Here is a 12,609-nt window from a genome sequence, read left to right on the forward strand (position 1 = left end):
TTTTATCATAATAACCATAAAACCACAGTTAGTAATTGTGGTTTTGAAAATATCCTTAAAAACCACAATCATAAACTGTGGTTTTACAATTTTCTTTAAAACCACAATCACAGACTGTGGTTTTATAATTTTATTTAAAACCACAGTTACTAACTGTGGGGTTTCACAAATATCTTTAAGGGGAACTCATGTAACCATACATCAACTAAAAAAATATGAGATTTTAAAACTTTGCTTTTTTATTTTTAATTTTAATGTAAATTATGGATGTATCAAAATTTCTTAACGATGTATCAAATTTCCTTAAAGTTCTTTTTGGAATGGGAAAATTTTCTTACAATTTTCCATTGTCAGTTTAAAATATTCTTTTTTACAAATTATCCTTAATAAATTTTTTCTTTACAACTGTTTTAAAATTATATATATACATGTTATCTTTAATTTTTCATATTTTCCTTGAAATTTTGAGAAAATAATTTCGCCTGCATTCCGATAAAAATTTATATATTTATGGTAAATAAAATATTTATTTGTTTTATGAATTTTATCACATATGAATTAAATAAAATTATTTTTTCATATTATTTTTAAATTTTAAAATAACTAAATAAATTATTTATATTATTTTTAAATTTTATATTTTCATATAAAAATTAATGTCAATGATTATGATTTTAGGTTATTCCTTAATAACGATGGTTTTATGGTTATTATGATAAAAAAATATTTTAAAAATAATGCTAAAATCATAATACCATTAAAACATGGATGGATTAAAAATAATTTTGAAACCATAGTTACTAACTGTGCTTTTAAGGAAAATTGTAAAACCACAGTCACAGATTGTGGTTTTAAGGATATTTCTGGAACTTTTAAAACCACGGTCACCAACGATGGTTTTACACACTTAAAAAAAAAAATCATGTGGATGCTTACTTGGATACAAAATATTAGTTTGACAAATATTTTGAGATGTGTATTATTCTAACCATTATTTTGTACCAATGGATTATTTTGTACTTAAACTCCCTAACTCCACAATGAATTGTCCAAGGGTCACCATCTTTGTGGTCTCACAATGGCATATATAAAGAAAAGGACAACCCTATGGTTGCTTAATGCCAGATATATTTGTCCCTCCCTGTATAAGGCTCTTCTTGATTCATCTAGATGCATTTTTCCACAATCTTTTATATTGTTAAATAATACTTGAGATTTTATATAATATTTGAATAAATTTAGATTTTTAAACTCAATTACTTGGTAGAGTTTGGCAGGATACATAAATAATTTTTATTTATAAAAAGAATGCAACATTATTATTATTCTTTGTTTTGTAAACATAGTCCTATTAGATAAGATTTTAGTTGTAGAGATAGTATGGAACTAATTGCTCATTACAAATTAATTTGTAGCTCGTTCTCACTATAAGTTAATTGATAACACGGTTTAACAAGGCTTTGCAAAGGAAAAAGAAAAAAAGAAAAACTTTGTAATTGATAAGACACGGGCTTAATGAGGCTTTGCAAAGGAAAAAGAAAAAAGAAAATCTTTGTAATTGATAACACATGGCTTAGCGAGGCTTCGCAAAGAAAAAAAAAAGCCTTGATCGTAAGTTAGAAGTGATTGGACAAGACCACTTGATAGACGATAAAGGCGGCAAAAAAAATCCCAATCAACACCACCACTTTCAACTAACATTCCAAACGAAAGGAGCCAACAAGGACTGATAGCTGAAAATAAAGTAGTCCTGCACATCATATCGAACACAAAAACTTGGTAGTCTGGAGTCTTTCTTAATAGTTATTGTGAAAGACCCTATTGAAATATTATACTAACGGGAATAAATAGAAAATAGGGTATATGTATTTTATGAGACACCCATGACAGCATAGGCTGATAGTAATTGTGATCCATTTTCTTAGCTTGGTAACAAGCTAGTATAAGTCTAATCTACAAGGAAGGACTAGTACTGATGCCGGAATAAATAACCCCAAGCACAACTATGGAGCCTTGACAATCCAAATACGCATAAACCACACTTCTAGCAGAGCCTTAAGCTATTGTTCTCCGTTTTCTAATGGCCGGCCCAATCTCTCTCCCTCTCTACGAAAAGTTGCCCCAGAAGAATACAGTCCAGAGAGTGTTGGACGTCACCATTTTCGTCCTTCTCCTCACTCTCCTTGCTTATCGTATCCTCTCCCTCAAAAGCAATGGCTTCAGTTGGTTCTTCGCATTACTCTGTGAGTCATGGTTCACCTTTGTTTGGGTTGTTATACTCAGCTCCAAATGGAATCCAGTGGTGTACCGCACATATCCAGAACGCCTTTTATTTTGGTATCTGAATAATTGTCTGAGTTCAACTCTTATCATTCATTTAATGTGTTACCTCATATATTACCTTTTCTGCTTTGATATTTTGCCTTCACTGTTTATAGCATATTTCATATTGTCTATCCAAAACTTTATACTATGATATTTTCAATAGGATTGATGAGCTTCCTCCAGTCGACATGTTTGTGACAACTGCAGATCCCACTCTAGAACCGCCTATCATCACTGTTAACACAGTCCTCTCCTTGCTAGCATTTGACTATCCAGCTAACAAGCTTGCTTGCTATGTATCTGATGATGGCTGTTCACCTCTCACCTTTTATGCTCTCCTGGAAGCATCAAAGTTTGCTAAGCTTTGGGTTCCCTTTTGTAAGAAGTATGGTATTCACACAAGAGCTCCCTTTAGATACTTTTACGATGAGGAGGAATCACCCCATGATAATTCAACAGAGTTCATCCGAGAATACACAAAGATGAAGGTGATTCAAGCAATTACATTAAGACAAATAATTTAAGAAAAAAATAAAAATATTGACTTTTTAATAGTAATTTTTAAAAACCTAGAAAATCTAAGTTAAACTTTCCAACAAGTAGAAATTTCAAAAAGTGCTTCTAAAGTAAGCATATAGGATTCCTATAAAAGTTAGGTGGTGTTTGTTTTTTTACTTAATTTTAAATAAAACCTTAATGCTTAATAGTGTTAAATATTAGGTTGTTTGTTTTTGTAGCATTTTATTTTTATTAAGTATTAAAAAGTAAAGCAAAACAAATATGTTATTTTTTCTATTTAGAAAAAATTAAATATTTTTATTTTTTCTATTCAATAAAAAGTTTATAATAAGTCATGAAAAAATAAAAAAACAATCTAAATTCTGGAAACAAATTACTTTCAGCAAAAAGCCAAAAAAATAAACACCCTCTTGGATTTTTATATAAAGAATAGTAATACTTCTGCAAAACCTTTCAAGAAGTTTTTAAAAATCTTTTTCAGGTTAGATATTGAATAATAAATAAAAAAAACTTCGCAAATATTTGCCATAAGTATTGGGCATCCTTTGTTAAACTGTCTTCATCTCTTTGTAGGATGAATATGAAGTGCTCAGAAGGAAAATTGAAGATGCAACCGAAAAGTCCATACCATGTGATCTTAGTTCTGAAGAGTTTGTTGCTTTCTCGGATATAGAAAGGAGAAATCATCCTAGTATCATCAAGGTATATAAATATCTCACTTATTGATCATTACTTAATTTCAAAATAGACGATGAATCTTAATCTAATTGTTCGAGATAGAAAGACAGTACAACTAATTTGTTTTTTTGCATAGAAATCAAATGAGTTTTCCATCAGCCCCAACACACGCACTGACATGTTCAGTGAGTGTGTTAATTTCTTTTTTCTTTCCTTTTTTTTTCCTTTAATTAGAAGATATTATTTATCAGTGTTTGGATTATTTTTAAAAAGACAACAAATTTAAAGCCGTAACCTTTTTGTTGACATGAGAACCCGAAACAGTACTAAACGAAATATCACTGGGCAAATTAATGGTATTCCATAGACGTTCGATTAGTAATTAATGCTGGTGCACTTGCAGCCTAAAATAGGCTATTGATATCTAAATCCATAGACGTTCGATTAGTAATTAATGCCGGTGCACTTGCAGCCTAAAATGGAGCATTTATTGAACAATTCACACTGATTTAGATTGCTTCTTTGTAGGTTATATTGGAGAACAAGGAGGGCCTCGTGGATGGATTGCCACATCTAATCTATGTATCCAGAGAGAAGTGCCCAAAGTATCCGCACCATTACAAAGCTGGGGCACTGAATGTTCTGGTAAACAATTTCCTTGAACTAGTACTATTCATACTATGTCTAGTATCTAATTATTTTTCCCTGGTTGTTTTATAAACAGACTAGAGTTTCAGGAGCAATGACAAATGCTCCTTTCATCTTGAATGTAGACTGTGATATGTACGCCAACAATTCACAGATTGTTTTTCATGCAATGTGTTTGCTCCTTGGTTGTAAGAAAGGACAAGACTTTGCATTTGCTCAATCTCCACAAATCTTCTATGATGGTTTAAAGGATGACCCACTCGGAAATCAACTAGTAGCTACGCAGAAAGTACGTTAAATATTCAAAATCTAAAAATTGATCTCTTCCATACCATAAAGCACATGAGCTATTTTTGGATGGGAACTGTGAAGATTTTTTGCTGATATAGAGACTTCTTTTCTTTTTCTTATTAATATGTTTCAATCAGTATATCGGTGAAGGAATATCAGGGCTTCAAGGACCTTACTATTCTGGTACTGGATGTTTTCATCGGAGAAAAGTTCTCTATGGGTTATGGCCAGATGGCTGCATGGAAACCGGAGGAAGAAGTCCTAATTGTGTGGCTGGTAAGCAAATCTACTTTTGACAATCATCTTTTATTACATTTTTCTTCTTGTTTTGTGTCTTATGTATTATTCAAATTCTTTGTTGGGATTACAAATATTGTAGAAACCTCTGCATGATAATTTTTCTATACTTTTTGGTAGGCAAATTAACTGATGAGGGATTACGACAATCTTTTGGACATTCAAGGGAATTCTCTAAAACGGTTGAAAGGATTTTATCAGGGTTGAGTGGGAAGGCCGATTGTCCATATGATCTTTCAAGTTCTGCAGAGGCAGCAAACCAAGTTGCAGATTGTGGCTACGAGTGTGGCACTAGTTGGGGTACAAAGGTGAGTTGTAAAACAATTTGAACAACCAAAAATGCTTGAAAGCAGAATGGTTTGGGACTTAAAAGATTAGGGTTAAAAGGCTTTTACCTAAGAGACTGAACAAAAGGCTTCATAGCATAATTTTTCTCTAGAACAAAATACACCATTGATGAAAGTTTAATGGTAACCTCTATCACAACATAACCAGTATACAGTGTTTTTGCTAATTGACGTATTGGCCATGCGGGCCGTGATCTCAGATTGGTTGGATATATGGATCCACTAGCGAAGACGTTCTTACAGGACTGAAGATTCATGCAAGAGGTTGGAGATCTGCCGAGTGCAAGCCTGATCCACCTGCATTTCTCGGCTGTGCTCCCTCAGGAGGACCTGCTTCATTGACCCAACAAAAGAGATGGGTCACAGGCCTCCTCGAGATCCTGTTCAGCAAGAATAATCCATTCATTGCTACCCTCACTGCCAAGCTCCAATTCCGCCAATGCCTCGCATATATGTACATTCTTTCATGGGGTCTACGGTGGATTCCTGAGCTTTGCTATATTGCTTTGCCAGCATATTGCATCATCGCCAATTCACATTTCTTGCCCAAGGTGAGGAGAACCTACAACCTTCCAATTTCTTCACATATCATAATTACTTCACTTAGTTTTCTGTGGTCTATATATGCTGGATGTTCATTTGATGGTTCTTATATATGATGGTTATTTCTCATATTTGTCTCATTCTTGATCTGATAAGTCCATTATTCTATGTTGGCATATACTTCGGCCTATTTATGGATTAAAATTGATCTAACAATGAAATGTCCAACTCAGATATAGTTTTGTGACCCTGGTTTGATAAAGGTTAATCTATGAAATAATGTCAAGATATCCTATGGTGACTCGTCATTTGAATGGCCAGCTTGATGCCAAGGTATAGAAGTTAATATCATAAAAAACATCTTGAATTGCTAGCATTTTGCGCAGGTATAGATGTTAACATATATAATTTGAATCTAGTTAGTCCAACATTTGTCAAGACATATATTGGTGGCAATGAGTCTACATGTCTTTTACTTAGACTTAGGCCTTGTTTCTGATAACTTCTTTCTTCTTTAAGTAGAAGTTGAATCGAAATTGAAGTCATAATTCTCCAAGGATAATATTAATATAATAAAAGTTCCATTAAACATCAAATAACTTCTTATATAAACTAAAATAGTACTTATATGAGAAATAATATTTTCCTCACTTTCATATAAGCTATCTTAAGTCATATATTCTTTTAACAAATTCATATAAATGTGTACAAAAGTTTTTATACATTGAAATTTACAAAGAACTTTGGCTTCTCACAAGCCATTCCAGATAAAGCCTTAATATATATGGAATCCACTTAGATAAAAGTTACTTATAGAATCACCATCATCAGCCCATATAACGTATTGAAGTATTAATGTTGCCTCTTAGTACAATCTTGAGTGAGCTTGCTTAAAATAGTTAATAAAATTTTAAGTTCAGAAACCTTTTCATGTAATATGTTAACCAAAAGCATCTCTGGCTCCAAATCTGTGGGAAATAGTTTTTGAACTATAAATCTTATTTCTAGTTTAAAGTGTATAATTAATATAATTAGATAATCTGCAAGGTACTTTTGAATTAAATTCTATCAAGATCTTAAAATGTGCAAATTCATGCATGCATGCAGGTTGAGGAACCAGCCTTCTTGATACTAGCAGCTCTCTTTGCCATTTACAACCTTCACTCTCTACTTGAATACTGTAGAATTGGGCTCTCAATCCGAACATGGTGGAACAACCAAAGGATGGGAAGAATAATCACCATGACTGCATGGTTTTTTGGATTTTTAAATGTCATACTGAAGCTCTTGGGCTTGTTCGAGGCTGTCTTTGAGGTTACACAAAAGAACCAATCTAGTGCCTCTGGCGATGACAACCACAAGGATGCTGGTCGATTCACATTCAATGAGTCCCCAATTTTTGTTCCAGCCACTACTCTTGTGTTGGTGCACCTGGTGGCAATGGTTAAAGCCCTGTTAAACCTAACTCATGGAAGGCATGAATCAAGGATAGGAGAGGTGATATGTAATGTGTGGGTGTTGTTATGCTTCTTACCTTTTCTGAAAGGGCTGTTCAAGAAAGGAAAATATGGCATACCCTCATCCACCATATGCAAATCAGCAGCTTTAGCAGCAGTTTTTGTGCACTTGTGCGAAAGGGTCTCAATAGCTTGAGATAATGGATAGAATACCTTGAGATATCTTTGCTATTTTCATGTTTTTCAGTACTTCATATGAATAAAATGGATTTAATTTTACATCATAGAATTTAAGTTTCATGCTCGATAATTCTTTGAGTCCCCTAGCGGAAGGACATTAAATTTGTAATAATCCATGAGTATCAAGAATCAAACACAAGAAAGAACTGAAGATGCATAAGGCTAGTTGAGAGGGGTGTAGAAGTCGAAGCTTATGTGTGATATGATAGTGGAGATTTTCTAAAAGCAAGATAAAACAAAACAAGAGTTGGTGATGTAAACATTGATACCATCAACATTGATATCCATTTTTAGGGATACGATTATACAAGGTGCTATTGCAGTGAAAAAAATCCCTATAATGGGCAATCTCGCATAAATGATGACCAAGTTCGTTATTACAATTAAGTTTAGGTATTGCTTAGACTTCATTGGTATTAGTAGCATCTGAAGGCCCTTTCAGGGTGTGGAAGCAAAGTAACTTGGAAGACTTTCCAGTTTGTTTGAATCTTGGGAATTTCAGCCAAAGTAGAAATTGTTGAAAAGTGTCTCAAATTCTATTTTTGAGTCAATTGGAAAGTTATAGATAGTTTCCTAATAGAAAATATTCGTGTAAATGGGTTTCCTATTATTATAAAGGAAATATCCTATTACAAGATCTTCTTTTAGGAAAAAACATCTTTGAAAATTATTCATTTAGTTTCTTATATGGAATCTTTCTATGTAACTAGGAAAATATATATAGGAAGAGATTTTGACCAAAATAAAGAGTCTCTTTTTTGGGTGTAATTGGGACTTTAAGATTTGAAAGCTCTAAATTGAAGATTTCTAGAACATCAAAAGATTCCAAGCATAACAAACTAGTACTAAAGCTTTTGCTGACACAACAATTAAAAGGAGAGCAAACAAGCAAATGGGAAGGCACATGGGTTTTGGTGGAAAATATATATGTACGTAGTAATTTGATGAGAACTTGTGATAAGATGTAAGTCACTATATCCAAAATCAAAATACCAACTTTAATCTTTAATTATTGCTTTCATTAACTTCTTAATTTTTAATTACATAAGTTTCAATAACATGAGGAGATGATGAACATACATATAGATTTTTTGCAATGTTATTTCTTTGGTTAACTTCTTAATTTTTAATTATATAAATTTCAATGACGCCATGGTGAAAGTGTATATAGATTTGTATGAAACATTGCAAAATTCTTTGCTATTTATTTTGTGCTAACTTAGAAAGATCAATTACAATTCAATTACTATAGTTCTCATAGAAAGCTATTTCTTTGAAATTAATCTTCAAGTAATTATAACAGAATAAATTTCTCTAAAATTAACTCTTGACTAAAGTATATAATCTTACTATTAATACGTAGATAGATATGAAGAAAGTCTTAAGATGATATTATTAAATGACATTTTTACCTATGATTCTCAATAAAAATAAAAATAAAAATGATTTTTAAGATAAAGGAAAATATTACTAATAGTTGAAATATTAGATAAAAGTATATCATTAAAATTCAAAATTATTTGACATTTTTACCTATGACAACAAAAAATAATTTCCATAGTAAGTGGAATATTATTTACAATTAATCTAGCAAAATAGAAGTATATAACAACTACAATAGAATGATTACTATTACTATTCATTGTAAAAATCGGTTTAAATTGAGAATACATGAACATGGAACCACACACATAAATGCGATTCAGTAATTAGTTTTGATATCATTTCCACTACAATAAAATAAAAGTGATATTACTAGACATTTACTTAAATAAAAATATATTTTTTAATACTTTCTATATTATAAAGTGACTAATACATCTTATATATTTTATATTATCGTCTTACTATGATAAAAATTTATGACATATATTTAAGAGTATAAAAGTATGGCTGTGTGTATTTCAATTTGAAATAGAAACTCTTAAATTTGTGTGTATTTGGATAAAATTATCTCTTAGAGGATTTTTTGCAAAAGCGTTATGTGGTGATGTGCACTTGCAATGATGGTCAAACATTGATGTAATTTTAAGGTAATTGTATATCATTAAGTTATTTTTTATTATGTGTTATTACTTATAAAACACACACATGTTCTAATATGTCAAACTAAAAGTGAAAATGAATAAATGTATTTGACTTATTAATTAAGTTTCTAATTTTAGGAGAAAAAAATATGAGAAAAGTAAAGCGAGAGATAGGATAGATGAATAGGTCTAAGCCTTTATATATTCGACGGGATGCAAACACCAATAAATAATATTAGATACAACATAAATGTTATATTTAAAATAATAATTGATTTTATTTTAATATAATTCTAAATCATTATTATAAATAATAAAATAAACTACTAATAATCATAACAATTGCATATTGTATTACAATAATTAATTATATATAAATAATTTACAACCTTTTACTATTTCATTTTGAATGTAACCATTCTTGTATAGAAGTTTCATGACTAACATAGACCTCAATTAGATGCAAAATCAATTTTAAAAAAAAGTTTAATATATTTTACCGTCAGTCTATCTCGTGATTTACACATTGTCCTTTTAGGTTTAAAATCAAACACATTAAACCTCAAGCTTCTTATTGCATTCAACATTGTCTTTTTTGTTGGACGGTGTTAGTTTAAGTGGACGGAAATCTCACGTGTTGTGCACATGACCGACTAATGAAGGGTAGACGTGTAAATTCCCAAACCCAAAAATCCCCAAACAGCTCTTCCTTTCTCAATCTTCATCTTTGTTTTCGTTTGTAACATAATGCACCCCTAGCCCTTTTTTTGTTTTTGTTTTTTTTTTTTTTTTTTTTTGACAATAGTGCTTAGTCACAAAATTATTGACGAAATGGTAGGATCTAATGGCGAAATTATTTTATTTTCTATGATTTTTTTTTCATCATAAAATTGTGATTATTCCATGACAATTCCAATTTCATGACCAAAACTTAATTTTTTATGACGAAATAGAAGATTTGTAAATCATGACTTTTAGTGACAAGCTTTTGTCAATGAACCTAATGACAAAATTTTCTTACAATACCCTATTAGTGGCAAATTATTGTTTATTTATGACAAATACTTCTGTGGCAAAAACTAATATTTGTTGTAGTGCACAAAATAAAGTCGCATACCTCTAAAGAGGTTTATATAGGCTTCCCCGTGGACTTAAGTAATGTGAATCCATGTTGGGTTTGAGCCACTTATCTAACCTACTTGGGTCATAATTAATGAAGTAACCATATTTGGCTCCAATTAATTAATCAACCTAGTCCAAAAAGACCATTCATGCTCTCTTGTGCAACCTTTTATTTTTACCAAAATGTCTTTATGCACATATGTTAACAAGGAACCTAAATATCCCTTAATAAATTTGTCATCAAGGAATATGACTTAAGTGGTGGCCATAAGGATCCATAAGAAAATACTGGCTTCCTCATAATTAGATTTTCAAGTTGACCAACACGTTGCAACAAAGAATCAACTGCACTTTAGTATTCATAAACAAGGTATATGCTATCAATCTCTCAAGATTATCTTTTCAATCCTTGAGCTTCAAATTCTCATATTATGTGATCAATTGACATAGTCTAGCTCTCCAAGAGTATACATCGAATTCAAATTAAGAAATTACTATGATCATAGTTTTATTGATCACATATTCTTAGGATCACTTAAACATTATAATAAATATCAATTTTTGTCATGAAAGTGATCGTCATAGATAAACAATAATTTGTACTATTAGTGCATTATGACAAAAAAAAAAAAAAAATTGTCACTAGGTTTGTAGACACAGTTGCATCAGTGAAAGTTATGATCCACGAATCTTCTGTTTCATCATGAAAAATTAAGTGGTGGCAAAATTAGAACTGTCACTGAATAATCACATTTTATGATGCAAAAATTCGTCATAGAAAATAACAAAAAATTTTCACTAGATCCTACCATTTTTTCACTAAAAGATATATTTTTTGTGACAAAAAAAATGATATAATTTTGTCACCAAACATATATTTTTATGACAAAAGTGTTCATCATGAAAGAGGTATCTTTAGTGACAAACATAATTTTGTGGCAAAAGGATTTTTTTAATGATAATTTACTGTTATCACTTTGGAATATTTTATAAAGCTCGAGTCAATTTCTAAAGTCAAGATGTTAATATTAACTTGCAATTCTTGTGATTTGAACTCATGTCTTTTCACTCTAAAAACACTTATTTTTACCATATCATTGATAAACCAATTGATGTTTAAAAAGGTCTACTATAAAAACATATTCATATTAATGAGGTAATAAAAGGTTGAGAAAAAAAATTAAAGATTGCAAATCAAATTTCATAAAATTATCAATTCTTATTTGCATACAAACATTATTATCTTTAAAAAAATGCTAAAGAAAATAAAACTCTAAATTTAAAAATAAATTTTAATGTCTGAAATGAGAAATCATTTTTAAAATTTTCTAACTTTTATCTTTTATCAATGCAAAATAACAATGTTACTATGATGATATTTATTCATTATGAAATATTACTTTTATTTATTTAATTATTTTTTTATAGTTAAACATTATATGATATAATAGAAAATGCATATTTGATATGTGTGTGTATGTGCGTTTTCTAATCATTAGTGATGTAAAAAAATTTATTAGAAAATATTTGATAATAAATAATTTTATGACATAACATATTCTTCATTATATATATATATATATATATAATTGGTCATATTAAATTATTTGCTCTAAAACATGTCAACAAAAATGTAAAAGTATTACTATTTTTTGTCGCTAACCACTATTATCATAAAAATAAAATATAAAAAATACTTTGATGACAAAGTAATTTGTCACAAAAGAATAAGTGACTTTTAATTTAATTTTTTTTTTTTCATAATGCAACAATATTATTATAGAATAATAATTACAAATTGTAAATATATTTTCGAAAAAAGGGTTGATGATTTAGTGGTGAAAAATCTTCATCACTAGAAATTGAAAATTGGTGACAAATAATTTCATCACAAATATATGTATTTCATCATTAGTGACGAAAATTATTCATTATTGAAAATTAAAAATTAGTGACAATAAATTTATCACAAAAATATGTATTTCGTCATCAAATAATTTTCCTCCATATGATGAGAGAGGCAATTTTTTGTGTTATTTCTTTAGTGACAAAAACTAGTTTTGTAAAGAAAACTTAATAGTGAAATATTATTAAAGACAACAAACAAATTTTGTC

General features: G+C 30.0%; 1 protein-coding gene across 1 annotated transcript; it reads left to right on the plus strand.

Moving 5' to 3' along the window:
- The first annotated feature begins 1,946 nt into the window (after positions 1 to 1,946).
- Positions 1,947 to 7,391, plus strand: LOC100244725 (cellulose synthase-like protein H1). Its single transcript, XM_010658914.3, has 9 exons — positions 1,947 to 2,337; positions 2,489 to 2,813; positions 3,418 to 3,546; positions 4,051 to 4,167; positions 4,247 to 4,459; positions 4,599 to 4,737; positions 4,879 to 5,066; positions 5,306 to 5,656; positions 6,756 to 7,391. The coding sequence occupies exons 1-9, from the start codon at positions 2,081 to 2,083 to the stop codon at positions 7,299 to 7,301; spliced, it is 2,265 nt and encodes a 754-aa protein (XP_010657216.1). The 5' UTR covers positions 1,947 to 2,080; the 3' UTR covers positions 7,302 to 7,391.
- The last annotated feature ends 5,218 nt before the right edge of the window (positions 7,392 to 12,609 follow it).

This window comes from Vitis vinifera, chromosome 12 (assembly GCF_030704535.1).
Source record: "Vitis vinifera cultivar Pinot Noir 40024 chromosome 12, ASM3070453v1".
In the NCBI taxonomy this organism is placed as follows: Eukaryota; Viridiplantae; Streptophyta; class Magnoliopsida; order Vitales; family Vitaceae; genus Vitis; species Vitis vinifera.